Source organism: Sus scrofa, chromosome 13 (genome assembly GCF_054392235.1).
Source record: "Sus scrofa isolate SSC_HxYL_T2T_F1_AM1 chromosome 13, Sscrofa_HxYL_maternal_Yorkshire_Landrace_v2.0, whole genome shotgun sequence".
In the NCBI taxonomy this organism is placed as follows: Eukaryota; Metazoa; Chordata; class Mammalia; order Artiodactyla; family Suidae; genus Sus; species Sus scrofa.
The window spans coordinates 222,810,235-222,838,230 of record NC_139395.1 but is presented as its reverse complement, the minus strand read 5'-3'; the positions used below and the strand labels follow the sequence as shown (position 1 = coordinate 222,838,230).

The 27,996-nt window shown below is 60.7% G+C and overlaps 1 protein-coding gene across 5 annotated transcripts; it reads left to right on the top strand.

The window, feature by feature from the left end:
- Positions 1–27,996, top strand: UBE2G2 (ubiquitin conjugating enzyme E2 G2). Of its 5 annotated transcripts, none has more exons than XM_084992317.1 (6): positions 1–543; positions 13,995–14,030; positions 14,125–14,170; positions 22,002–22,120; positions 24,122–24,262; positions 26,280–27,996. In XM_084992317.1, the coding sequence occupies exons 3-6, from the start codon at positions 14,130–14,132 to the stop codon at positions 26,390–26,392; spliced, it is 414 nt and encodes a 137-aa protein (XP_084848443.1). In that variant the 5' UTR covers positions 1–543; positions 13,995–14,030; positions 14,125–14,129; the 3' UTR covers positions 26,393–27,996. The 5 variants fall into 5 exon arrangements, with proteins under 5 accessions (XP_084848443.1, XP_003359057.1, XP_084848444.1 ...); XM_003359009.5 differs by lacking the exon at positions 1–543 and adding an exon at positions 719–816; XM_084992318.1 differs by lacking the exon at positions 1–543 and adding an exon at positions 719–816 and having other exon boundaries at positions 14,125–15,042; positions 18,356–22,120.

The window sequence follows — 27,996 nt, the reverse complement described above, 5'->3', positions numbered from 1 at the left end:
GTTGTGGTGGAGGTCGGGGCTGTCGGGCTGCTGCTTTGCTCCCTCCTGTCTCCCAAAGCTCCTCTCTTGGCCAAGCTGAATCCAGAAACACCGACACGGAATAAGGCCACCCCAATCGCCAATCTTCTCACTTAAAACCTAAAACCGTGAGGGTAGCCACAGGGGCACCAAAGGTCTTCCATGGACCTTCTCGTTTTAACTGCATTTGGGCCTCAAAGTCACCTCCTCTGAATGACACAGGGGTGGGGGCAGCGAGCGAGCCCCGATACGGTCCATGTGCCAGCGTGTGCATTGTAGCCCACCGGACTGGCGGTATCTTCTTTCTTCCCCTTCTCCTGGTACTTTCAGCAAGTAAGCCATGTGAACCCCACTCTTCCAGCGGGCCGGCCGCCGCCCGCCCGCGCCGTCCCCCACCCTCTGCCCTCCACCCTCCTGCCCCCTCCCCGCCGTCGGGACCGCCCTGAGGCCACGAGGACGGAGCAGGCAGTTCGCACACTCGGCCGGGCGCCGCTGCGCCGAAACCTTGTGGAGCCTCCCCTCCAGGTACTCAGAGCCAGGATTCGGGCTGCGGTCGAGGGCGGGCCCCGGAGTCCGCGCCCGCCCCGCGCCTCCCCGCCGCGCACGCGCCCCGCGCCTCCCCGCCGCGCGCGCGCCCCGCCCTTCCCGCCGCGCACGCGCCCCGGAAGGGCTCCGGTGCCCCGGAAGCGGTCCCGGCGCTGGGTGGGAGGGACGAGCGCTGAGGAGAGGCCGACGGCACAGCTGTTACCCTGACGATGGCGGGGACGGCCCTCAAGAGGCTGATGGCCGAGTACAAACGTGAGTTCGGGGCCCGCGCGCCCGGTCTCCCGGGACGGCCCTCTCCTCCGCCGCCCGGCCCGGCGCCCCCTTCCTTCCCGGGTCCCTGCACACCGCCCTCAGCTGCTCGCGGCGGCCCACGCCCCCCTCGACCCCCGCGCCCCGCTCCCCCCGGGTCCCGGCGCCCCCCCTTCCCTGCTGCTCGCGGCGGCCCCGCGGCCGTGGTGTAGCGCGCGCTCCGCCCACCCCCGGGACGGGCTCGTCTGTGCGCCGTCGGGGCGGGTTTTGTCCGGGCACCGGCGGCCCCTGCGAACCTCGGACCTGCAGGATCGGCCGGCGCGGCGCCGCGCTGGACGGGAAGCCCGGATGGTTGCGCCCAGTCCGGGCTCGTTCGTTTCCGTCTCTGGCTCTTTGAGTGACTCTCTCTTTCCGGCCTCGTGAACGTGCGGTGGCCGGAGAGGGGACGCCCAAGTGGCCTATCGAGAAGTTAGCAAAGAAACGTTAAGAGAAAAGCGCAGTGTGATGAGTTTGAGGTGAAAAGTCAGATTTGAGTTTTCCGTCACAAAGGGAGCCGTTTTTGAGCAAGGCCACCTGCCATCCTTCCTGGGTAGTGTTGGGAAAACCCTCGTGCCTCCTTAGGCAGCACCTTTCCTCACCGTTGGGGAGCGCAGCGGGAGAAGCGAGAACCGGCAGCCTTGCGCAGACCCCCTTCTGCAGCAGAGGCTCCCGGGAGGAGTCGCGGGGAGAGGCCAGCCCTGGCTGCGCTCGGGTTTGAAAGTGTTCTGCTTGGCCTCACACAGGGCGGGAGCCCGCCGGCGGCTCAGACCTGCCTCTGCTTATTAATTCTCTGACCTTGGCCTCCGCCCTTGCCCTCACCCGTGCAGAGGAGTGCTTCCCAGGTACCTGCTGGGTGGCTGTCCCTGGTCTTAGCTGTGGCTGTTACCGTTACACCGAGGACACTTTCGGGAGAAACTGGAAAATGAGCGTCGACAATGGGTGCAGCAAAGCTAACAGTACTGTGCAGGTGTCTCGGTTTCCTAAGCCTTCCCAGAGGCGCTGTGCAGGGAGCATTGGTGTTTGGCCTGAGCAGACCGCAGTGTTGCAGAGGCGGGCCCTCCAAAATAAACGTGTGAGTGACGCTCACCATCTGGCCTCCTCTGAAGTTGGGGCTCCTGCCCCACTGTCGCCCCACCGTCTTTCCCTCTGGGTGGCGGCACCCACGGCCTTCCTCTTCCCGCCTGGTGTTTGACTGGGAGACGTGCTTGTGCCACACGTAATCTGTTGATTTGAGTCCAAGCCAGCCTCCGGCCCGGGGAACTGCAGCGCAGATGCCTCTGCTCCTGCGCCCACTGCTTCTCTGCGCCACACGGTCGCATCGTGTCACTCTGCCCGGAAGCCCTTGCAGGGACCCCGCAGATGCTCTGTGCTCTGGCCCGTCTGCCTCTGTGAGATCCCCAACTCCTCCACCCTGGCACATTTCTCCAGCCCCACGGACGGTGTTGCTGCCACTTCCTCGCCCTCTCTGAACCCCCAGACTTGGCCTGTCCTTCCCGTTTCTGTCATCCTTCCTGTCACTAACAGGCAAATGTAACTCTTTTTTTTTTTTTTTGTCTTTTTAGGGCTGCACCCGTGGCATATGGAGGTCTAATAGGAGCTGTAGCCGCCAGCCTACACCACAGCCTCAGCAACACAGAATCCGAGCCGCGCCTGCGACCTACACTGCAGCTCACAGCAAGGCCAGATCCTCAACTCACTGAGCGAGACCAGGGCTCGAACCCGCCACCTCATGGTTTCTAGTCGGATTCGTTAACCACTGAGCCACGACGGGAACTGCTGGCAGCTATAGCTCTGATTCAACCCCTAGCCTAGGAACTTCCATAGGCGCAGGTGCGGCCCTAAAAAGACAGAAACAAAAGGTGTACGTTGACACGCAGTCGTCAAGGGACCCTCTGCTCCTGTGACAGCAGCTTAAGAAGCAGGACCTGAGCAGCACTGGGCGGGTGCTGCCCCCGGGGCACCGCGGGACTGCTGTGCATCCTCTTCCCTTTCTCTGGAGGCCTGTCACGTCACGTCCTCCTCACAGCAGGCACGCTCTCTGCCTGTTTTACCCTGAGTGGAAGTGGGGTCCGCACCCGCCTCTGCAGATTGAACCTCGGCTCAGCGCTGTTCCCGCAAGTCCTTCACGCTGAGCACACGGCTCTTCTCACTGCCCAGAGCCGTCGCATTCTGTGAACGTTACTGCCGGGCCTGTAGCTTACGCTGCACGTCGGTTGCCGTGGGCATTTCTGGCGCCTGGGCCCAGCGTGGACCTGGCTGTGACGCAGCGCCGGTGCCCCCGGGTCAGCTCTCTGGAAGTGGCTCCCCGCGTGTCCCCGCATGGTGTTCCCGCACAGCGCTCCCTCGGGCTGCTCGCCGCCGCAGCAGGGTCAGTGCCCCGCCGGTGCGCTGTCATTCGGAGGGCCCGACGAGAGAGTCGAGGGGCCCGTCCCCTCGTGGTTGGAGGCAGTCCGTGGTTCTCCCTTGGTGGAAGGTCCGTCCGTGCCTTTGCGCCCATTTCTGCGGGGTGGTCTGCTCTTGTTGGGGCGTAGGAGTTCTCTGTCAGTTCCCTGCTCCTTTTCACTTCCTCGTCTTTGGTCGGTTATGTGCGTTACAAGCATTTCGTTCTTGTTTGTTTTTCATCTTACTTTTTTTTTTTTTTTTTTTTTTGCTTTGCTTTTTAGGGCCACGCTCATGGCACACGGAGGTTCCCAGGTTAGGGGTCAAATGGGAGCTACAGCTGCCGGCCTACACCACAGCTCACGGCCACGCTGGATCCTTAACCCACTGAGCGAGGCCAGGAATCGAACCTGCATCCTCAAGGAGCCTAGTCCGATTTGTCTCTGCTGAGCCACAACGGGAACTCCTGCCTTGTTTTTTGAAGCTTTGTGGTGTCTTTTTCCCAGTCACCTGGTTAAGGGCAGTTTGATTGGGTGTGATGGGCAGTAGCTGCTGCATTTCAAGCACACGTTTGCTAAGTGTATGGACGTGCACACTCCGGCGAAGCCGTGGCCGCTGTCGGGATGCTGAGGTCACCGCTGCCTCTCGGCGCTCCGGCCTGACCTTCTCGTCCTGCGGCCCCAGGCCCCAGCCGTGGCCCATCCACTTACATCGCTCCCCGGGTCGTTCAGCGTTTCCTTCGGCAGACGCCTGTCCGTCGGTGACTCGCCGGGGTTGTTGCTGGTGTCCCGGGCCCCTGGCTTCCCTGCAGAGGAGCCTTCCATGGTGGCGGGGGCCGCGGCTCGCTGCGTTGGGCCTTCGGGTGGCCGGCCTCCAGGTGGCCCTCGCACAGACATCTGCCCCGGACGTTTGTGTACCTGTCTTTCTGTGGAAATACACTTTGGTTTCGTGGGTAGATACCTGCGTCGCATGTGAAGTGTGTGCTTCTTTTAACAAACGCTTTTCCTGCGTGTTTGTGCCGCTCTGCCTCCCCACCCCAGGCCATCAGAGTTCCAGGGGCTCCGTGACTGGCTGACACCTGGCATGGGCCGTTTAAAGTTGGCAGCCGGTCCGTTGGCTGTGTGGTGGTGTGTCATTGTGGCTTTAATTTGCATTTCCTTAATGACCAATGATGTTGAGTGTCAGTTCATGTTTTTATGTGCTATCCGTATATCTTTTCTGATGACGTGTCTTGAGTTTTATGCTCCGTTTTTGAGTTTGCGTATCAAGTTGTAAGAGTTGTTTATGTAACGCAAGCACAAGTCTTTCGTTAGAGAGTTTGTGAATAGTTTCCCTTGGGTTGCGGCTTGCCTTTTTTGAAAAATTGTGGTACGAGACATGCCATTGCCCTGTGTCTGTCTCTCGTGTGCAGTGTTGTCAGCTGCGAAGCCCGCGGGTGGGTGGCGGCACGGCTCTGCTGCTGGAAACGCTCTGGCCTGTGAATGCCAGGGTTCCCGTGTCATTTTCACAGCAGTGCCTTTGAAAGAGCAGAAAGTTTTAAAAAATTTCAGGGATGTCCAGTGAATTGACTTTTAAAACATTTCTTTTTTTTTTTTTTTGTCTTTTTGTCTTTTTAGGGCCATACACTCGACATATGGAGGTTCCCAGGCTAGGGGTCGAATCGGAGCTACAGCTGTCCGCCTACACCACAACCTCAGCAATGCCAGATCCCCGCCGTGTCTGCGACCTACACCACAGCTCCTACACCACAGCAACGCCGGATCCGTAGCCCACTGAGCGAGGCCAGGGATGGAACCCGCAACCTCACGGTTCCTTGTTGGATGCGTTTCTGCTGCGCCACGACGGGCACACCGACATGTCTTACTTTCCGTGTTAGTGTGAAAGTCATCGCTGAACGTGAGCTTCCTGAGGGTGTCGCCCATGGATGGTGCTCTCAGCTCGCATATTTCAGTCTGTGGCCCATGTCGAGTGAAGGGGTGTGTGTGGCGGGAGGTCGCCGTCAAGCTTTATCTGCAGTGACTTGCACGTGACCACCCAGTTGGGCACCGTGTTAGTTGGCCTGGGCTGCTGTGGCAACGCACCGCACACGTGGGGGCTTACAGCACAGAGGCTATGTCCTCGCAGTCAGCGGTCCAGGGGCGGCAGGGCTGGTGCCTCCAGAGGCCGTCTCCCCGCTGTGTGCTCACGGGCCGTCTCTGCGCGTCTGTGTCCTCAGCTCCTTTGGTGGACACCTGTCGGGCTGCATTAGGGCTCATCCCAGGTCCTCACTTGGCTTTATCAAAGGCCCTCGTTACACGCCTAGCTTCACTTGCCTTCTGTCTTGTGCTCTGCCCTAGAGGTCGTTCTGCGCCAGCACACAGAGGTGTGTGTCTTTCCCTTCCACAGCAGCAAGGTGTGCCGTCGGGAGAGGTGTCGCAGTTTGACTGGTCCCCTGTTGATCGACATCTGGGTTGTTGCCAGTTTTTTGCTGTTATAAAAAGGCCTGAGATGAATAGTTTTATGCATGTGTCTTTTCTTATTTTTACCAGTGTATCCATGGAGTAGGTTCTGAGAAACAGGATTGCTGGGTCGGAATTTATATTAGTATTTCATCTTGTGTGGTGTCTGTTTTTTCTCTTTTTTTGGCCACAGCGTTCAGCAGTTTGACGTGGGATCTCAGTTCCAAGATCAGGGCTTGAACGTGGGCCGCAGCAGTGACGGTGCTGCATCCTAACCAGCAGATCGCTGCGGAACTCCCTGTGGTGTCTGTTTTTCTCGCCGCTATTTAAAACAATGGGTTTTTTGGTTTGTTTTTGTCTTTTGTCTTTTTAGGGCCGTACCTGCGGCATATGGAGGTTCCCAGGCTAGGGGTCCAATTGGCGCTGCAGCCGCCGGCCTACACCACAGCCATAGCAACGCAGGATCCGAGCCACATCTGCAACCTACACCACTGAGCAAGGACAGGGATCCGAGCCCGCATCTTCATGGATGCCAGTCGGGTTTGTTAAACCACCGAGCACCACGGGAGCTCCCGAAACAGTGTTTTTAACCGATTAACATTCTCAAGGACTCAGTGGCAAAGAATGGTCATTGCGAATTTCTCTGACTTTAAGATTTTATTTCTTTTTGAGGTTTCTGTCATTAAACATGAAACTGTATGGTTGCGTATGTGTGTTTTAGAAGCAAAACAACAAGGAAACAGCGTTAAGTCCAGAAACCATCCCTCTGCTTGGAGAACTCGGTTGCTGCAATTCTTTGCTGACCAGCAGGTGCCGCTCTTGACCAAGGATGCGGGTGGGTAGCTGCCGGAGGGGGCATTTCTCCGGCTGCGGCTTAGAGACTTTGCCCCACCCTGGAGGGGGCTGTGCGCAGAGAGAAGCTCCCAGGGGAGCCCCGCACCTGGGGAATGAGGCCCACCTTTTTTTCTTTTGAATACTCCTGGTGTATGGTGTCCCAGGGTGGAGAGCAGATTGGAACCACACTTGCCACCCATGCTGCAGCTCAGGCAGTGCCGGATCCCTTAACCCCCTGTGCCCCCTGGTGCTGCAGACACCGCCCATCCCATTACACCACAGCGGGAGCTCCTGAGGTCCACTCTTAACGTCAGCGCCTCCTCCAGGCTCAGGGGCTCCTTTCCCAGCTCCCTTCCCACTGACACTGTGTCCCCCGCCCTCTTTAGCACTTTGCAGCTCATCTGCTTTGATCTGTGTGGGGCTTTTCTCATAAGGGGGTGTGTCTTGGTGACAGCACTTAGGGCACGGTGACTGGAGTTGATGATGCTGTGTTGCACACGGTTGCTGAGAATAGATCTTCAAAGTTCTCATCACAAGAGAGAGCATTTGAAACTCTGTGATGGTGGGTGGTGTTTGTGCTGTCATTTCACGGTGTGTGCAATTGGGGAATCTCCCTGTAACACGCATGGCATGAGCGTAAGGGTCCATGTGAGTTACACCTCGTTAAAGAAAGAGCCCCCCTCCAGTACCACCTGCACAGCAGGCCTTTCCTGGCCGCTGGCCTTGTCTTGTTGTCACTTCACTCTGTTGTTCACTGTGCTCCTCAGAAACCCTGGGTCTCTGGGTCCCCTCCTCCACGTGGAAGGCATGGCCTTGTCTGGCTCACTCCACCCTTGAAGAGCGCTTGGCGGAGAAGAGGTGTAACTGATCTCTCTCCTTTTTTTTTCTTTTTTAGGGCCGCTCCCGCAGCACATGGAGGTTCCCAGGCTAGGGGTCGAATCAGAACTGCAGCTGCCGGCCTCCACCACCGCCACAGTAACTCAGGATCCGAACCGAGGCTGCGACCTACACCACAGCTCATGGCAACGCCGGATCCTTAACCCGCTGAGCAAGGCCAGGGATTGAATCCGCAACCTCATGGGTCCTCGTCGGATTGTTTCTGCTGTGCCACGACGGGCACTCCGCATAGCTGGTCTTCGTTGTTGATGTGTGATTAGCGGTTGGCTACTTCCAGTCCTTGGCCCAGTGTGGGTGCTCAAGCCTGTGCTCTGTGGCCTGTGCACCTCCTCAGAGCTTCCGCTGCCAGCAGGAAGCAGGTGGTGAAGAAGAGGGAATCCCACCTGTAGTCAAAGGGTCCTGTGAGGAGCCTGGAACGCTGTGCTTTTCCGTCGTGGACCGTGTAGTGCCACAGAGACACAGGCCTGCTCCGAAACCACCCGTTGGCACAGTGTTTGTGTGGCAGTGGAAGCACTTCGAGTGCCCTGTGCTCTCCCAGTGACCTCCCCTGACTCTTGCTACGCTGCTAGCCTGGGTCCGCCTCCAGTCGTGCCCTCGCTCTGGGAGCCTGCGGATGTGACAGATATGCCTCCGTCCCGCCCAGCACCTTCTGCCTCCCAGAGGTTTCGGAGGGCCTTTCCAGGGCGTTGTTTCCATCCAGGGTGGTTGCTGCCCAGAACCTGAAGCTAGTCTTCTACGTCGACATCAGTAAGAAAGCAAACAGACAGACAGATTAAAAAGCCCACCGAAAATCCGCAGGCGGGTCTCTTGCTGCCGGTGTGCGTGTGCCTGTGAGTTTATACCCCGGAGAGGAGGTTCTGGGTCATGGCAGGCAAAGCAACTTCCTTTTCAAAGTGGTTTCCACTCTTCCCAGCCTTGCGTTTCTGTGGCTCCTTCCCTCTGTGGACACGTCACGGCCAGCCCTCCCCGTTAGCCGTGGCGACTGGGTTATTCTCCTGGGGCTGCTGCTGCGATTTTGGTTTTGGTTTTAGTTTGCGTTTCCCACAGTGAATGGGGTCGAACACCTTGTCTTCGGTTTAGTGACCAATCAGATGTCTTTCTGTGTGTTTGTGACGTGCCTGTTCAAGGCTTGAGATGGATTTTTCTTTGGGTCTGGCAGTGTTTATACTGTGAGGCAGCCTTTCGAAGTTCAGCTCGAAGCCCTATGTTGGTTGTCTCTGTGGTCAGTGTCGTCTTTCTCTCCAGGGCTCACCTTTGCGTTCTCTGAAAGATGTGCTCTGAATATGTTTTTTGTTTTCAGAAGTTCTTAACTTTATCAGTGTTTTCCTTTATGGTTAGTGCTATTTTTTTTTTTTTTTTTTTTTTTTTTTTGTCTTTTTGCTATTTCTCTGGCCGCTCCCGCGGCATTTGGAGGTTCCCAGGCTAGGGGTCGAATTGGAGCTGTAGCTGACGGCCTGCGCCAGAGCCACAGCAACGCGGGATCCGAGCCGCGTCTGCGACCTACACCACAGCTCACGGCAACGCCGGATCCTTAACCCACTGAGCAAGGGCAGGGACCGAACCCGCAACCTCATGGTTCCTAGTCGGATTCGTTATCCACTGCGCCACGACGGGCACTCCATGGTTAGTGCTTTTTGGTTATGATTAACTTTGCAGGTAACCCTGTTTAATACGTCTTTATACTAAGAGCATGGAGGTATTCTCCTGAGTATCCTCAAGGAGATTTATTTTTTTCTGTTTCGTAAAACCACAGATTAATTTTGGGGGTCAGCTTTATGGAGATAAAATTTACACAGTATAAAACATGCCAGTTTCAAATATACCACCCTGCGCTTTGCAAGTGTCTCCTGTTGCGCAGCATCAACGCCGTGTGCGCCGCGCGGCTGCCCTTGCTCTGGAAAGTTCCCTCTTGCCTGGCTCTGGCCACTGGCAGCGGCGGATTCGCTCCTGCCTCGATAGCTTTGCTTCTCGTGGAGACTCACGCCGGTCCCTCTGTGTGGGGCCTCTGCGTCGGTTCTTGCTCGGCCCGGTGTCCCCAGGGCTCTGAGGGTCACGGGTGTCAGGCTGTGCCCCGCTGTCGCTGTCGCCGTGTGGGCGGGTCACACTGTTCATGCACCGGCCCACGGCGAGGGCAGAAGGCGGCCGAGCCCTGAGGTCTCGAGTGGGTGTGTCGCCCAGCGGAGCCCCGAGCTTAGGGAGCAGCTGGGTACCCGGGGAAAGGGATGCTTTCTGCTCCCAGCACGGCTTCCTGACGGAGGAAGAAACAGGGCAGAGACAGTTAGGTGGTTGTAATTCCCAGAGTTTCTCCCGCTGTTGTGTTTCCCCTCCCGCCGCTGTCCCTCCGTTTCCTGATCGGGGGAGCTCTCTGCTTCTGCACAGCCCCTCCTGCTGCCCAGGGGCTGGAAGGGGCCGTAGGATGCCATGCTCTCCGTGCTCGTGCCCGTGGCACACGCAACAGACGTCCGTAAAAAGCTTGAAAATCGACGAAACAGACCAGGTCCGATTAGTAAAACTAGAAATAACAAAACTGCAGGAGACAGAGGCGGGGTAACCCATGAAGAGATGAAGGGACTCCGGTCCCCTTGCTGTCCACTCCTCGTGGCCTCATTTGTCAGTTCCCTCATCCGCGCCTGTATCAGACCAGGGCGGTTTTCCTGAGGGGGCCCCGTGGGCCTGTGACGGCAGCTGTGGGAACGCTCACAGACGAGTCCCCGGGGCTGGCAGAGCGGAGCCTTTGTTGGTCACCACCCAGGTCCGGGTTCGAGGCGCCCTGATGGCCGTGTCCAGCTGGGCTGCTCTCGGGGTTCTGGTGTCAGGCCCCGATCCTCCGAGACCGTCCGCACTTCAGTGACTTACGAGCATCTTAAGTTGACGTTTTCAGAACTAGACTCTTCCCCCCGGAAGCTGCTTCTCTGCCAGGGTTGCCCGGCGCAGAGCCCCTCCCGGGGTTCAAGCCCCACGCCTGACCGCGAGTCCGACTCTCCCCGTCCTCAGCGCCTGTGGCTCAAGTTCACACGCGCTGCCCGTTAGGTCTCGGCACAGCTGGGCAGCCGCCGCCCAGGCCCCAGGCCCTCCTCCTCAGGCCTCGTGGCCCCTGCTGCGCCCGAGGAGCGGTGGGGCGGGTTGACGCAGCCGCGGGGTGGCTCCCGGAGAGGGTCGCGGCGGGTCTCAGGGTCCCCAGGGCGCGATTATCCCTTGGGTGAGAAGAGGACGTCGTTGGTGTCGTCTTTACTAGCTGAGCACATGCCTCTGTGCTTTGTGTTCAGGTAGATAACGTGCATTTCTTTTCGGGGGGGTCCTGAGACTCAAGAAGAAGAACACAGTGGGCGTTCCCTGGTGATCTGATGACGAAGACTCGTCCCTTTCGCCACAGTGGCCTGAGTTCGGTCCCTGGTCGGGGAACGAGATCCCACATCAAGCTGCCGCATGCGGTGGCTGTTAAGTGAGTCAGTGGAGTTTTGGGAGGGACGAGCGCTCAGGGCGGGTTCGCAGCCCCAAAGCGAGCAGCAGAAGTGCAGTGTGAGCCCCCCTCGTGAACGGGGTGGGCAGTCAGGTGGCCCCCGAGGGCCCGCTCCCTCCAGGCGCCCTGCCTCGCAGGCGAGGGCTCACAGGTGACCCGCGCGGCGGCTGTGTGTTCACGGAGCGGCCGGGAGACCCGCGTCCCTTCCCCCCCGGGGGGTGGTGGTGGTCAGCGGCGGCGGCGCGGGGTCTCCAAGCGCACGTTGAGACCGTTCATTCGCAGCAGCCGCACTTGTTGCCGAGGGGCGTGACCGAGCCGTTTGGCCTTGGTCCCCCCCCCCCCCCAGCGACGCACCAGCCATCCCGCTGCTGAACGTGGCGCCGCCAGATGTGTCAGTCGGCTGAGGTGACTGGCCTTCGCTTCCGACGGGACGGAGGCGGGCGCGGCTGAGGCTGGAGAGCCGCGTCTGTCGTGGTCTGTCTGCTGCCCGCCCCGCCGTGGCAGCGGCCTGCCCGTGCGCACCTGCCTCCCGTCTTCCCGGGTGACCGGGCTGTTCTTCGCCCTGTTTGGGAGCTCACGTCTCTTTCCTTCACGGCAGACCTGCGGGGCCTTCCCCACGCCAGGCGTACCAGCCGGGTGTCCTGCGGTCCCACGGGACCGTCCCGCCCCCATGTCCGTTGCAAATCCAGGTTGTCACCTCTGCTTCTGACCCGTCTCTGTAAGTTCGCGGTTCCCGGGACCCTCCTCAGATTTGATTAACTCGCCAGGGCAGCTCACAGACCGCAGAGCAACGTCTGACTCAGTAGGTCACCCGTGTGCCGTGTGCCGTAAAGGGTGAACTCGGGAGCCCCGGGCGGGGGCGGGTGTGGGGAGGCCTGGCGCTTCCCCGCTCTCTGCGGGGGCCCCACCCGCCCAGCCCGCCACGCGCTCACCGCCCGGGAGCTCCGAGGCCCTGTGCCCGGGGGTTTGTGGAGGCTGCCTTGGGAAGACGTGATCCGTCATCAGCTGCGTTTCCAGTCCCCTCCCTTTCCCTGCAGCGTGCGGCCTGGTCTCCCTGGGGCCAGGAGCCCCGTCGCCTCGTCTGGACTAGAGGTGTCCCGGGGCTCCTGCCAGGCGTTTTCCCAGGGGACTTACTAGGAGCCCTGCAGGGCCCTGGGGCAGAGGCCCCGGTGTGCTCTCTCCAGCATGGCTCCTGTCCGTCTCTCTCTTGCGTTGCTTTTGTGTGGGCTGGGAGACGGGGCAAAGGTTTTGCTGTGTTGGCCTTGAAGACGAGCACCGTTTCGTGGCAAGGCTGCCCTCCCCCTGCTCTGCGGCGCTGCCCTGCTGGCCGACTGAGGGCCTCTTCTGGGCACCCGCGCTCTCTGTCCCTCTGCTGGGCTCTGCTGGTGTCACGCTGCCGTCCTTACTCTGCTCTGGGTGAGTCTCGACAGCCCGTGGACGGAGCTCTTGGCCTATTGTTTCTAAAGAATGTCTTGGCTCTTCTTGGTCATTTGCATTTCCGTATGTTCTAGAGTTATCTTGTCAAGCTCAAGCAGGAGAACCTGTTGGGGTTTTGGCCGAGGTTGCGCTGGATCCGTAGATTCGGCTCTCGTAGGATGGATAACTTTACAAGATTGGCCTTCTTAGTCTGTGGGCACGGTTATTTCTATGCATTAAGGTCGTTTGAATTTTTCGTTAATATGTTCCATTCTGTTAAAGATCTCACACATCTTTAAAAAGCTTATTTATTTATTTATTTATTTTTTTGTCTTTTTGCCATTTCTTGAGCCGCTCCCGCGGCATATGGAGGTTCCCAGGCTAGGAGTCAAATCGGAACTGTAGCCACCGGCCTACGCCAGAGCCACAGCAACGCGGGATCCGAGCCGCGTCTGCAACCTACACCACAGCTCACGGCAACGCCGGACCGTTAACCCACTGAGCAAGGGCAGGGACCGAACCCGCAACCTCATGGTTCCTAGTCGGATTCGTTAACCACTGCGCCATGACGGGAACTCCTAAAAAGCTTATTTCCACATGTTTCCCATTATAATTGTTTTCTTTTTTAGGCTCTCCTTTTTTAACTTGCTAATATATAGAAGTACAGTTCAGTTATATGTCTTGACCTAGTATTCAGTAACTTTGGCCAACTCCCTCTTCTCATAGTTTGTATTTAGATTTTTTGCACTCACGTGGAGAAGCATAGCATCTGTGAATAATGATGGTTGTGTTTCTTTGTTTCCAGTCCTCATGCCTTGTGTTTGTTTTGCCAGGAATTGTTAATTGCGTGTCTCTACAGGGGATGCGCTTTTGGGTTTGCGGCTCCCTTGGTGTTTCCTACCGGTGATGGCCCCGACCGGCCGGGGCCCACGCGCCTGTGGCTGCCCTTCCGCCCGTGTCCGCTTCTCTCTCCCAAAGTGCTCCCTGCCGGCTTGGGGCACAGCTGCGGCTTCGTTCTGGAGCCTCCCGTGGACCAAGCGAGGGGGCCCGGCTTGGGGAGGACAGTCCTCCGAGGCTTCCGGGCGGCGGGGCTGGGCCTCGAGTCTTTGAACAGCTGCTGGCCTCCTTAAATTGCTGAGAAGGGCAGCTGCTGGCTGCTTGCTCCCTGTTTCTGCCGTGAGTGCTGGAGTCTGACCTTCGCGGAACCGCACGTCCGTGGGGCTCGCGGGTTTTGCAGCGTGATGTTGGAGGCCGCTTGGGGCTTGATGGGCTTGATGGTGCTGGGCTTTTGACACCTCAGGGCGGGTTCGTGTCTCTGGTTTGCACACTCAGAAAGGTTTGTTCCACGGCTCAGCATGACGGGAAATCCCGGTCTGTTGGGAGGTAATAACCGCGTTTGATTTGTGAGCTTGGTCAGAACACCCAGAGGAGGGCTTTGCAAAGAGAGCTCACACGTTGTCTGCGTCCTCATGGTAACGTGAAAAGGCCGCGGTTCTAAAACACTGCCCTTGGCTGGTGTGGATCAGACGTGCACCCGGGGCAGGCCTGCACGAGGCACAAGCAGAATTTCATCGGTCACTGTGTGTGCTTACGTACTGGAGCAATTTAGAGTCTTATATGCTCTGGATTTTTAAATTTAAAAGTTTAAAAGTTTTTTTGTTAAAATGCAACGTCGTGGTCGTTCTTTTTCCTAATGGTTTTCCTTTTTAATTTTACAGAATTAACACTGAATCCCCCGGAAGGAATTGTGGCAGGTAAGATAGTGTGACATCCGCCTCTTCGTAATTTCTGACCACCGCAGCTGCCTGCCTTCCCAGTTGAAATGTGCTGTTTCTTCTTTCCCTGCAGGCCCCATGAATGAAGAGAATTTCTTTGAATGGGAGGCGTTGATCATGTGAGTTAATCGTGTGTGGGGTTGGGTTTCAAGCTTTTGTGGACGTCAGGCCCGCTGCTTAGTGTGTCCCCATTAAAGCGAGGCCGAGCGTGCTGCCTCTGTCGCGCCTTCCTCGAGTCTGCCGCTCTGGAAGCAGAAAAAGGAGCAGGACCGCTGCTCCACCCGGAGCGGCGGTGTTTCCTCAGACCTAGTCGTATTTATAGTTCTCGTGGTGCAAAATAAGCAGGTTTGTGGTCTGGCTGTGCTGCGTTAGCCTTAAATGGAATGGGCCGTGGCTTCAAGAAGTCCCCGCGAGCCTGGGGCTCTGACGCCGGGGGGAGGGGGGGGTCACGCACCCTGGGCCTGTTGGTACAGCCTGGGCCCTGCCCACCTCTGAGCCCGGCTTCAGTCCCCTCCTCTGCTGCCGCTCCTTTTTCTAGTCCCCTGTCTGGCCTTCCCTTGTCCCTGACTCGGGATGTGGCTTGGTTTCAAGGTGAGCAGTGTGGTTCCTGGTGCTGTTCTAGAGAGATCCTGATGGGACTTCATGAGGTTTCTTTTACTTGTGGTCACTTTGCTCGGAAGGAGTCGAATGGACCCCTGATTTCAGAGTGTTCTTTGGCCAAAGACCTGGGCCCTTTGTTTCTCTTCTTTCTTCCTTCCTTCCTTCTTTCTTCTTTTCTTTTTTTTGCTTTTCGAGGCCGATCCTGCAGCATATGGAGGGTCCCAGGCTAGGGGTCGAATCAGAGCTGCAGCTGCCGGCCTCCGCCACGGCCACGGCAACGCGGGATCTGAGCCGCGTCTGCAACTTACATCACAGCTCACGGCAACACCAGGTCCTTAACCCACTGAGCGAGGCCAGGGATCGAACCTGTGTCCTCGTGGATAGTAGTCAGGTTCTTAACCCACTGAGCCACGGCAGGAACTCCCTGTTTCTCTTCTTTCTACCTTGGATGTGCAGTTCTTGGCCATGTTAGACTTGCTGTGTTTTAGGCAGAATTTAGGAAGGTGGCGTTTATTACACTCAGCTGCGCTACCCTCACCGGTAGCATGAGGGGTGATTAGCCAGAGCGGTTTCGGGTGGGTGGATGGATTGAGAGGCCCCGTGGTGGGGGCGCCTGGAAGGAGGGGCCCTTTGCAGGCCAGGTGGCAACTCCGGCCTCCTCGGGTGTCCCGCGTTTGCCCAGCGCTTGTGTCACGTTCAGTCAGAAAAACGAATTGCCGCTAAGTGTTGTCTGTGGCGCTGAGGTTAAGACACGAAAATTGGTGTGAAAATGAGTTTTTTGCTAAGCAGATTGTTTTCAAAATCATTAATAAACGCTCAGCAGCGCAGGTACCTGGCGCATTCCTGAACAGAGAGGTTTCCCTCGTTGCTGCTCTGGGCGCCCACGCCTTCTCTCTCAGTGTTTCTGGCACGAGGATGGCCTCACAGCCTGTCTGTGTCTAAGCTGTGCCGTGTCCCGTCCCCAAAGCCGTTAGGAAGTGGGCGGTGGGGGGTCTCCCGCGCAGCCTGCCTTTTGTTTGGTGGAACAGGGCCTTGTGTGCTGGGGTCAGCTTAGCGTCTCGTTCTTAGGGAGACGGGTCATGTGACAGGCGCTTGATTTGTAACCTGTTCTTTTCATGGACTACGTCCTGCGCGTCTGCCTGTGTTCCTGAGACGCAGGCGCGGCCCCGGGGAGCGGGCCCCACGGTGGGGCGCGGAGCCTGGAAGGCCCTGGGGGTGCGGGGGTCAGCGGGCCTCTGACGGTCCTGCTGTCTCTGCATCACGGCCGACGCCGAAGAAGCCTCACAGGGACGCTCGAGCCTTCCAGGGTGGTTTTTTAAAATGGGTTTATTGTTAGGAATCTGTTAGAGTAACTGTTATGACTCGCAGACAAGCAATATAAAATTAAACCAATATTTTGAAAACTTGTCTTAAAAAGACATTGGAGCTGTTTTTCGGGAGAGCACGTTGGTGTTTGAGTGAGGCTTTTGCGTTAGTGTGGAATTCCCCTGCTTCGGGGTCTGGGGAGTTTGTGGATTTGGGGCCTGTTCCAGATCCTTCCACAAACAAGGGGCCGTTTACAAATGTGCTGAAAACATCTATTAAGGAATTAACTGTCCTTCTGTTGAGTTGTCTCGCCCTGCCATTTTGGCAGGCAGCTGGCTGGGTTTCCCTCCTTCCTGATAGGTTTTCTTCCCTCTGTTGATTCGATTGTCTTCAGAGCTTCTTCCCTGCCCTGGGAGGGTTTCTAGAAACCGGGCTTGCCTCCTTTCCTGGGCGTCTGGAGCCGGCGGCCTTTGCAGCAGTGCTGGTCTGCGGGCCGCCTCTCTTCTCGGCTGCGCGGTGAAGAGGCCGTCTTTCCAGATGTCTGGGGAGCAGATGCCGAGGGCCCTCGTCTGAGGACACAGGCGTGTCCCAGGGGACCCCGCATCGTCTCCACCCCGAAAGAGCAAGAGGAGGGGCCAGGAGGGCCACACACAGATTAGCCACAGTGATAAAATCGCCCCTGCCCGCTCTCTGATTAAAAGGAGAGGGAACCAGGGCCTCGGGGCTGAGCTTGTGGTGGTGTTTGAACCTGTGACCCGGTAGGAAGGGGCTGGGGCTTCCCAGTCCGACCCACGGGGCGTGGGCCCTGCGCTGGGTGTGGCCGGCTGGCTTTGTGGTCCTGGTTTTACACCCTGCCTCTCTGACCTCCATTTATTTGGACAGAACAGAGGCTCAGCACCATTTTGGACAAGCGGCTTCACCACCTACCTCCTCCAGCTCCATGGCCCACGCGGCCTCGCTGGCCCTGGGCTGTGGTGTGGGGGCTGTGGGGGGGGACGGCCCTTCTGTCGGAAGGCGGCCCTGCGGGGCAGGACGGCTGGGAAAGAAAGGGAGCCCCTGGAGCCCTGCCCCGTTCTTGTCCCGCGCCAGCCTCTCAAGGCTCCATGGCCTCCGGGAATGAGCAGGCCCTTCCCTCCCCGCGTGGTGGGGGCCCCTTGGCCGACTCCATCCCCACCAGCTGGTGCCCCAGGGTCCCAGCTGCTTCACACCTGCGGGTACGAGGCTCCTGGACTCCGCTTGGCCCACGCTGGGTGTGAAGCCACGGTCCCGGTGGCCTCCCTTTAGATCAGAAGCCTGGCTGTCAGGGCCGTGCCCGCCAGGTAAACCTGCAGCCTGAAAGCAGACGCCTGGGACTGGCCGCCTCTGTGCTCTGACCCACGTTCCGCCCCTGCGACTGTCATCCCCGGGCCGTGGCCTCCTCTCCCCCCCTTTCCCCGCGAAGGAAACAGGCGGGTCTGCCTCGTCCGGAGTGATGTGCGGAGCTGCAGCACTGGCGGTTCAGGCAAACGGTGGCCGACGGGTCTCAACCAGTGTTGTCACCGGGGACGGCCTCGCCCTGAGGGACCTTGGGCAGAGTCTGTGGTTGTCACCTCAGGGAGCCGGGGAGAGCGCCACACGCCCCGCCTGCCCTGCCGGGGTCCAGAAACCCTGGTGTGGCCGGAGGCTCAGAAGACGGCATGGCCGTAGGTCGAACCCCTGCGCGGGTACACGTCCATGGTTTTGGTAGATTAGGCTCCGAGCACCCTGCACTCCTCAGCGCAGCTCAGCTTTGGAGCATTGCCAGCCAGTCCTGGTGCCAGTGGCCTCAGTCCCCTCGCGCCCTCAGCCGGGGCACGTCTCATGCGCCCTCCGACTGTCCAGTTGCCTTTCCTGGACTGGTGCTGCACACGGAACCCCACGACGGCACGTCTGCGCGGCCTGGCTCTGCGCTCCCCCTCAGCACGGACGTGTCCCCCGTGACCCGGCCACGGCGGCTCGCCTGCTCCCCGGCCACGTGCAGGTGGCCACCGGCCCTCACAGCTGTCGAGGTGGTGCGGCTGCTGCGGGCACTGCGATGGGTCTGCGGACGGGCTCCCCTCCTCCGCCCGACACGCGGGCATGGAGTCGCCAGAGCAGAGCCTCCCTTTAGGTCCAGCATCTGCTGGAACCGGTCACATCTTAGGTCCCCACCCGAGCCGTTGAGTTTTCGCTTCCCCACTTCCTCACCTGCCGGCGTGGTCTGCTGGGAGTGAGGGGCCTCACTGTGGATTTGGCCTGCGTTTCCCTAAACCCAGTGGTGCCCAGCATCTTTTCACGGGTTTATCATCCACTCACGTACGGTTTTTGGTGAACTTAAGAACTTTTGCCCGTTTTTTTTTTTTTTTTTTGTCTTATCAGGACCACTCCCGCGGCATATGGAGGTTCCCAGGCTGGGGGTCTAATCGGAGCTGTAGCCGCCGGCCTACACCAGAGCCACAGCAATGCGGGATCCAAGCCACATCTGCGACCTCCACCACAGCTCGTGGCAACACCAGATCCTTAACCCACGGAGCGAGGCCAGGGACTGAACTGTTGCCGGCAAAAATGAGGAGATAACTGTGGGCTCCTTTGGGGCAGAGCTAATCTGGACGGTGATTGTAACGGAGAAGACGGTACGTGTCGCAGCTGTGGTTTCCGAAATGGACGCGCCCGTCCTCGTCCTCCTTGTGTTTTCAGCACTGCTCCTTTGCGCCAGGGCTCCATGGGTGCTGAGAGCGCAGCGGAAGGGCAAAACACAGCAAGGCGGCCGTCTGGGTCCCTCCCCAGGGACGCCACCCAGCTCCCAAGGGGACAAGCAGCGGGGGCCCTCTCCCCGGAACGCCGGCAGGGCGACCCCCCCTGCAGCAGGCCCCTTCAGTCTCTAGCCTGGGCCGAAGCCCAGCGACTGCAGCCTTAGAGGCTCAGCAGCGCCCACCGGGGCTGAGTCCTGAGCTCCTGGAGGCCGCATCCTGCACCTCACCTGCCTGGGGGAGGCTCGAGGTTGGCTGGGAGCAGAGGGTGCAGGAGGGAGGTGGCGGCCCTCGCGGTGACAGCCGGCCCCTGGACCGGGACGGCGTCTCGGAAGCCGTCCTGCAGGTCAGGGGTTGGCACCGTGGGGAACTATCGTCCCTTAGTGATTGAGTTCCAGTTTACAGGCTGGTGAGTGGATTTCCAGCCTCCTCTCTTTAAAGCCTGATGTGTGTATGTTTGCGACGTTATGGCCGTGCGCTGTGACAAACCTGGAAGAGACGACAGCGCCAGAACAGCTTCCTCCACCCCTGCCGCAGCTGGAGTGCCGTGCGCCTGCTGCTGCCCTCCTGGAACGGGCCTGGCGGTGCCGGCCCCCTCCCGCCCCGACTCGCCAGCTTCCCTCGGGCCCGGGCCCGCCGCTCGCCGCTCCCCGCTCCCTGCACGCTGCTCCCCGCTCCCCGCACGCTGCTCCCCGCACGCTGCTCCGCGCAGCTGCTTGGAGAGCGGAGCGCGGCTCTTCACCCGCCTTTCGTGTTGGAGGACGGAGCTCGGCTGTCTCCCGCGTGTGCTGTCTCTGCGTGACGGTCCCTCGCGGCGGTGCGTGGTGGCGGGGCCCTGTCCTTGGGCGGGAGCGAGCGTGGCTGGGCCCGTGGGGTTCAGCCCGCAGGTGCTGCGCCCCGCGCTGGCTCCTGGCGCCTCTTCCCCGAGTGGACTCGGTGTGACGTCCCACAGCCTGGGCCCTGCTGACCGTGCTGTCGCCCCAGCGCCAGGTTCGGAAAGCAGCCCTGCATTTGGCGCAGCTCTGAAGAGTCGGGGTCGCTGTTTCCCTCGGTCCGGGCTCTGCGGCTCTGGGGGTCTGTTGGCCTCGGGGCAGCCTGGCGTCCTTGCTCCCCGCTCGCACTGCCCTTTCCCTCCTGCAGGTTTCCAGGCCAGGCGGTCTTCAGTGCGAGGCCAGTGAGGCTGTCCTGGGTTACGGAAGTAGAACTTGTCCAAAAATAGCATTCACGACCTCTCCCTGCGTTGGTTCAGGAATTTGCTCGAGAGCGGTTTCCAGGCGGGCGGCCGCCACGCCGCCGCTGCCCACGGGGCGCACCTGCCATGGGCACACCTGCACGCCAGGCCGAGGCAGCGGGCGTTCTGGATGAGAAACAAACCCCAGGGTCACACCAGTAGCGACCCAGAGCCCTGGCAGAGAGCTTTGCTGCCTAGGACGTGGAGCACTTGAGGAAATGCTCCATCATGCTCCTGAAGCTGCAGACCACCCAGTGGGTTTCGTTTGTTTCATTGTGAAGAAAGCCCTCTTATGAGAAACACAGGCCTGTTTTCAGAGAGAGGCGCAAACAGCACGTGGCTCAGCCAGGAGCGCTGCCCAGACTCCCTTCCTGCTCACATGCCGCGCTGGCTGCGCTGGCTGCCGGCCGGGCCGCAGCCTCACGCGCCAACAGCCTGCGGGGCAGGTGCCGCCTGCCACCCAGGCCTCGGGGTCGCGGCCGGAGCGCTTGTGTTCCGGACTCCTGCTGAGCTGACCGAGGGCCCAGGCGGGGTCCCTTAACCCTTGGGGAGGTGACAGCTGTGCTTCGCGCGCCTTCCCGCCGGAGGACGCATGGAGCGCCAGCACGGGGGCCGCCGTCCGCCACCCGTGGGGCGAGGCGAGGCCGCAGCTCCCCACCTGCCGGCTGTGCTGACCCCGCTTCCGAGGGACAGGCTCCCGCTGCGTCCTGGCTCCGGGCCAAGGCTCTGGGCACTGCTGTCAGTCACACACATGCCTCGGAACAAAGGAGCTTTTCACGCTTGGCTTCCCCAGACGTAGCAGGGACAGCTTTCAGAATCAAGATCTGTGTCTTAAATTGAGAACAGGTTGGCTCCGCAAACACTTTTCGCCTTGTTCTTGTTTTGACATTTTACCTGCCCCCCCGCCGCCGGCATCCATGGCCCTGGTGCCACCGAACCCCCTGGGTGTTGTTACCAAATGCAGAGAAAGCCGCACCGCTTCTCTGGGACCCTGTTGTCCTTTGAACCGCTCTGCAGAGCTGCGGGCTCGGCCCCCTGTGCTGGTCGCCGTGTCGTGGAGGTGGTGTGTCACGCGGGGCCCTGGAGGTGGTCCTGGGAGGGCCGCCCCCGCTGCCCGCGTGAAGCACCGCATCCCTCTGACTCGCCGATCGATGGGTCTTCCGGGGTCGCCGCTCCAGGTCCGTGTCTGTAGCTGACAGTCAGCAGTTCTGCCTCAGACATTTATGCAGGAAAGACGGGTTAGGCTTTTCAAAAACACCCCCGATGCCTGGTGATGAGTGACCTTTGTGGGGGAGGCGGCGTTCCCTCTGTGACGAGGCGAGCTGGGGCCTCGTGTCCGGCCTGCGGGGCAGGGCCGGGGGGGTCTGTGCAATGTGGGGGCAGGCGTCTGGAAGGGGCGCGGCCCGTTGCCGCCGTTTTCCACACGAGGAGGACGTTAACCCAGGCAGGCGCGTGCCTGGCGACAGGGAGGACTCCGGCGACCGTGTCGGTGCAGGACGTGGCACGCGCCCAGGCCTGCAGGTCAGGGCTTGCGGCCAGTGCACGTGTGCACGCCTGGCCCTTCCAGCGAGTGTCCCCGAGGATCCCTGCGGGCTGTTGTTACTTTAGGTTACAGAACCACTTCTCGGGCGCTTTCACGACTTCAAAATAGCCTTTGAAATAACAGCCCTTAACCCCCCCCCGTTCATTTCCTGCCGTGGAATCTTGCTCTAACCCGTGCCGTGCTGTCTATCCCCGTCCTAAAGGGTGATTGTGCCACAGACAGAAAAACCCCGTCCCTCGGCGCTGGCGGTGCTGGCCCGCGTTCTCTTCTCTGGCCGCGGCTTCTCGAGGGCTGCTCGCCGTTCTGTGTGACGGCTGCTGGGACCTGGTCTTCGTGATCAGACCAGGCCGGACTGGGGCGGTGAGGTTGCCTTCCGCGGAGCAGAAGGTGCCGGCTCACCAGGACCACCAGGGGCCTTTCCATGTGCCTTTGTCAAGCCGTCGAAGTTTCCGTCACTCACGCGAAGAAAGCGGGTAGAGGATGCAGCGTCTCCCTTGAAGTTCTGTGTGTGTTGTGTCTTCCAGGGGCCCCGAAGACACCTGTTTTGAGTTTGGGGTTTTTCCGGCCGTCCTGAGCTTCCCGCTGGATTACCCGTTGAGCCCTCCGAAGATGAGGTTTACCTGTGAGATGTTCCACCCCAACAGTAAGTGCTCGAGAGGCCCTCTCGGTGGCTCGCGGGCTCCGGGGGGCCGCCGGGGCCCTGCTGTCGAGGACGAGGACGGGTCCCTTCGTGTGGCTCCTGGGGTTTGCGTTTTAGCAGATTGCTGACGGTGGTGTTGATGGGACTTCAGCTTTGAAGGACAGTTTAACGGCAATAAGACTGGATGCCGTTTGACCGGCCACCTGCTGTTAGAGGGGCCGAGCAGGAGACCGGGGGGCAGTCTCCGTCACCCCCCGTTTTTAACCCGGGAAACGATAGGGCAGCCCGGGCCCGCAGCGGTGGGGACGCGTGACCTGAGTCGCACAGATCCGCCGCCCGGGCCACTGGAGACGTTGGAAGTGACCTGGCTGACCTGGCGTGCTGTTCCGTGACCTGGAACGAGGTTCGTGCTGCAGCGAACAAACGAACAAGCGAAGCAGGTCACTGATCCGTGTGCTTGCTACGGTTTAATGTTTTGAAAAAGGCACATGCGAATGTGTACGGTTGGACGTAGAGCAGAAAAATGTTAGCAGCGATACTCTTGCGGTGGTGGGGTTTTTTCTTCTTGTAAATCTTTTGTTCTGAAGTAAACAGTTAATTTTAAAGAGGAATATTTAAGACCATGGAAACATATTTACGGCGCTTACGTCGAGAAGTACAGTGTCAGGGATTGGGGTCCCTTTGTGGCTGCAGTTTTTTATTTCGTTTTGTTTTGTTTTTAGGGCCACACCCCTGGCATATGGAAGTTCCCAGGCGAGGGTCGAATGGGAGCTGTAGCTGCAGGCCTGCGCCACAGCCACGGCCACGCGAGATCCTTAACCCACTGAGCGAGGCCAGGGATCGAACCCGCATCCGCAGGGACACTAGTTGGGTTCGTTTCCACTGCGCCACAGCGGGCACGCCTGTGGCTGTGGTTCCTTGGTTTGCTTTTGTAATTTTCCCCTGTGAGTGATGTCGCTGCCGACAGTCACGATCTCAGCAGTGGAGACGGGACGCGAGCAAAATCTGCTCTTCTGTCCAAGCGGAGCGCTCACTTCTTTGGACCCACTCCCTTTCCGCTGCTTTGCTGCATGTCAGATGTAAAGGCTGGACCCACAGTGACCTGGCAGCGCCTGCAGTCTCTGGCTTCTCCCTCTGGGCACACCCTCCCCCGCCGCACCCGGCCAGCACCTCCCCACCCGAGAGCCCCGCCAGGCGCCTCCGTCCCCGTCCCCTGGAGGGGCTGCCCGATGGCCCCGGGACTGGAGGCCCAACACGCCCTTGGAACCTCTCTTCAGTGCCGCCGTGGTCGTTGTTAACTGTCGGCCGTTAGCTTCCTCCCCGAGAAGGGCCCCTGCCCTCTTTTCGAAGCTCAGCGTCGACTCCGTGTGCGTGCTGGGGGCTGAGACACAGTCCTTCTTTGGAGAAGGCGGACCACGAGCTGGCAGCTGTGGTGGAGGCCGGCAGCTGCAGCTCCGATTTGACCCCTGGCCTGGGACCTTCATATGCCGCGGGTGTGGCCCTAAAAAGAAGGAAAAAATTGATCGGTCTGTAACTATTTTACGAACATAACCGAGCAGCTTGGCTGAGAGCTGCTGGGGTGGAGTGGTGAGCAGGTGGTCAGAGGTGGGGACAGGGACGGCCCCGAGGGAGGACAGATGGCCATGGGGTCACACCGGAGGCCAGGGGAGCACCTGCAGGTGGGGGTCTAGTCGGTGCGGACACCCCAGGAGGGGGGAGGCAGACAAGGAGGAGCCAGAGCAGCTCAGGCCTCCTGGTCAGGAGTGAGGGTGGCGCTGCGGTCTGAGGAGCTCCACCCAGGGGCTGGGAGTGAGCGTGAGGAGCAGCACGGCCCACTCGGCTTTGAGGGGTCGCTGGGGTGCAGAGCAGGGGGTGGGAGTGCTGGCCGGGACCCCGCCGGGCCCGGAGCGGGGAGGCTGCCGGCTTGGACGGCTGTGCTCCGGGGCCTGCGGGCGTGCCTGGCGGTGGCGGCCCCGGACTCACCAGCGTGCCCCGACCCCGCAGTCTACCCCGACGGCAGAGTTTGCATTTCCATCCTGCACGCCCCGGGCGACGACCCCATGGGCTACGAGAGCAGCGCCGAGCGGTGGAGCCCCGTGCAGAGCGTGGAGAAGATCCTGCTGTCGGTGGTGAGCATGCTGGCAGGTAAGGCCCCTCCCTCCCCCGGCCTCATCTCCAGCCTGTCGCTTGACCGCGGTGAGGGCTGACCGCGCCCTTTCCCGAGCGAAGCTTGCCCTTCGTCGCGGCGGCTTGTAGAGGCGGCTCCGTGTTGATCACGGGACCACAGTTAGCCGTGCGGCCGTGACCTTGGGCCCGTCCTGCATTCAGTAGGCACTGCCTGGGGGGCCTGCTGTGTTGCAGACCGGGTCCTGGGCTGCGCAGCTCCATATGACACTGGTCCAACGGTAAGGCCCCACGTTCTAAGGGAACTCTCCAGGCGCACCAGCGGTCGCGGGCCCTGTGCTCAATCCCGAGACCAGGGCTCACAGGGGCTCCTGGGCCAGTTCCCGAGGGGACTTGAGGACACGTAGGCAATCGCACGGGAAGCAGGTGCGGTCGAGGTGCCTGGGTGGGCTGCCAGCGGTCACAGGGCCCCGGCTGGACGGACGTGGTGTGGCCGAGCCCGGCCGGGGGCAGGGTGACCCCGCCGCCTGAGCGCCTGAAGCTGGCAGGGTCGGTCCCGGGCCAAGAGGAGGGGGCGGGTCGCAGAGACCTGGGGGCACAGGGTCCAGGCTCAGCTCACGGCGTGCAGTGACCCCTGTCCCTGACTGGCTGCCGGGCAGAGGGGTGCTGCCTTGGGGACAGGGGCCCAGAGGGAGCAGGGTTTGGGGCGTGGGAGCGTCCACTCTGAGGGCTGGCGGCGGAGGGGAGGGTGTGGGGTCAGCTCTGGAGGAGACAAGGTGACAGCAGGGCAGGGCGCGGGGAGCCAGGAGCGGCCGGAAAGCCCGGGAGACACGCTTCCCCGTGCAGCTTCCCAGGGGTGAGGTGGGCGCGCAGGAGGGGGGAGTTGTCAGCGCTGGGGGGCGGGGGCGCCCTGGCCCCGCGTGCGCCTGTGCCTTCACAGGGTGGGCGGCTCCCCGCTGCGGCACCGTGGCCAAGGCCTGTTTTCAGAGGTCGCTGTGCGTTCGACCGTTGCAAACAACACAGACTTGTTGCTGTGACGCCTTTCAGTTTCGTAGGTTTTGTTCTTGGCACGCTGCCTGCTCAGCTGCTCCCCCCTGTGCCTGTGCTGCTCCGCGCGGCTGGGGCCTCATGGCACCTTCGGGCACCAGGGTCTCCATGTCAGAAGTGCCAGGCAGGAGCAGCAGTGGTCAAGCCCAGCCCGGCGGGGTCCCCTAAGTGCTGCATCCTCCGAGCGGCCTGCGGGATCCCGCCGTCCTGCCTGGCTGTCCCCTTCTCCCCTTGGAGCTCTTGAAGGCATTTGTGGGCTTCCCGTCTGTGGGCCCCTGAGTGGTGGCTCTCGGAGGCCTTCTGCTGTGTCCCCTTCATGCCTAGCGCCAGCGTGAGGCCACGTGTGCGGGACCTGCCGAGGGAGGGCATTGAGCGAAAGGCCGGGCGGGGGAGGGAGCCACTCTGGTCGGAGCAGAGGCTGAGGTGGGGACGGGGCTGGAGCCGCGCTGGGCTCAGGGCAGTCAGTGTTCGCTGCGGTGTGGCCTCCTGGCGCCTTCCGGACCCTCCGTGTCGCCTTCCTCCCCGCGGGCCTCAGCCGCCTCTGTGTTTCCCAGCTCGGGTTCTGGGGCCGTTGCCATCCGCAGTGGGCCAGCCCAGGGCAGCATCCTGGGGCCGGGTGTCCCGGGCAGTGGAGGTGGAGGGCGGCTGCCCCGAGGGAGAAGTGGTCTCCGGAGCCCCCAGAGCAGGGCGAGCAGGTTGGGGCGGGGGGTCTTCCGCTCGGGCTGTGCGGGTGGGCCCCCTGCTCCTGAGCGGGGCCGGGGGGCCTGGGTGGGCTCTTTGGACGCTCAGTGTGGGAGCCCTGTGGGTGGACCTGCCCCTTCCCAGCGCCCCCAGGAGAAGCCTCCTGTCTTCAAAGACCTCCTGGGTCCTTCCCCCTCTGCGCCGTCTCCGGGTCCCCTCGGGAAGGTCGCTGGGGTCGGGGAGGTGGAGGGCCTTGTCCTGCCGCCGTCCTGTCCGAGCCTTCCAGGCGGAGCCTCTGCCTGTCTTTCAGAGCCCAACGACGAGAGCGGCGCCAACGTGGACGCCTCCAAGATGTGGCGGGACGACCGCGAGCAGTTCTACAAGATCGCCAAGCAGATCGTGCAGAAGTCGCTGGGGCTCTGAGCCTCGCCCGCGCGCAGGCAGACCCACCGCCAGGCGCTGGCCGGTGTTTCTCCTCGGAACGCTTGGTGACAGTGACCTCTGTGCTGGTACCAAAAAAGGCAAGCTTGCAGAACCACAGCGTCTAGTCTCTCACCCTTCCCAACCCGCGGTCCTCTCCTCTGCGTGCCGCCTGCAGGACGTGACAGCTGGACGCGGGCCGGCTGCTCCTGCCCGGGGGTCTCAGGTAGACCCTCCCGCTGTCACCACTACCTCTCCCGGCCCGCGGGCCTCCCTCCTGCAGTCGGGAGGGGTGTAGGCCGCCCCGGGGCTCCAGCCAGGGCCGCTCTCCTTCCTGGGCTGCGGGGCCTTGTGGCCCAGCAGGGGGCTGGGCGTCCGTGCGCCTCCCGCTCCCTTGTCCCGGGAGGGGCACGTGACTGTGCTTCAGGGCTTTGGCTCACACGCAGGTTTTCTTGCAATCTGGGCATATTTTTCACATGTTTCTTTTGTCGTGCATTACGCATAATCCCATTTAGAAATACTTTCAGGAAATAAATACCTTTTTCAAATGTGGGTGAATGAACAACGGGGTACGCAGACGAGTGTCCTGCTGGCCTCGAAGGCTGGCGTGTCCTGCTGGCATCGGACAGGGTTGCGTTCGCGTCTGGGTCCCCACGCGTTCCGAGAGCGGCAGCGCTGAGACCGGAGTTTTCTTCTGCGGAAGCAGGAGCTCTTCTTCCCCAGGCTAGAAGTTGGGGCGTTGTGAGCTCTGGCGCGTGGCAGCTGCAGCAGGAGCTCTAACTCGGGGGCCAAACCATTTTGGGGACCATGGAGTGGGCAGGAGCCTCGAGGTTGCACAGAGCACAGGGGCGTGCCTGACCCCGCCTGACCGCGCGCGGGCCCGTGTCCCAGAGCGGGGGGCGCGCAGCCAAGGGGGGGCCTTGACGAGGGCCGGCCGTCCTCCAGCTCGGGCAGCCCAGCCGCGGGGCCAGCCTCCGCAACAAGCAATAACAGATCTGTCGCAGGCAGGGTCACATATTCGGCCTGTTGCAGACAGGTTCCGTTTAAATAGGAGCTTCTATTTTTGAAATGAGGGATGGACACACGTTTCATTTACGTTTCCCTTTCCCTTTCATAATGTGCCGTGGCCGGGAGTCTGTTCGCCGGAAACGCACACGTGGTTTCTTGGTGGTCGGGGCCCCTGCCGAGGGGCCTTCACCTGGGGCTTCTGTGGAATCAGATTCTTTCCTTCTCGGGAGGGAATCACTGAAACTGTGTGAGGACTTGTGTTGGGAGGGGATGGGGTGAGCCGCGGCGCGGAGTCTGCGCAGCATCTGCAGGCGCGTTGGGTGGGACCCAGCCCTCTGCGTGGAGGCGAGAATATGGCTTGTGGGGGTGCGTGTGGCCAGTGGCACCACAGGGACCCCAGCAGGGAGCTGGCAGCCCGTGTGCGGGAGGCCGCGGGGGCTTCCAGGCAACCCTGGGAAGAGAGAGAGGCGGTCTCTGCAAAATAAAGTATTTTTATTCACTTGTATTTATTAAGTGGAAGAAAAGAGAAGCCCATGATGTCCTCATTCTGTGACGAGTTTATTTCCTATGTTAAAATAAAGTGATATATTTTCCCCCTA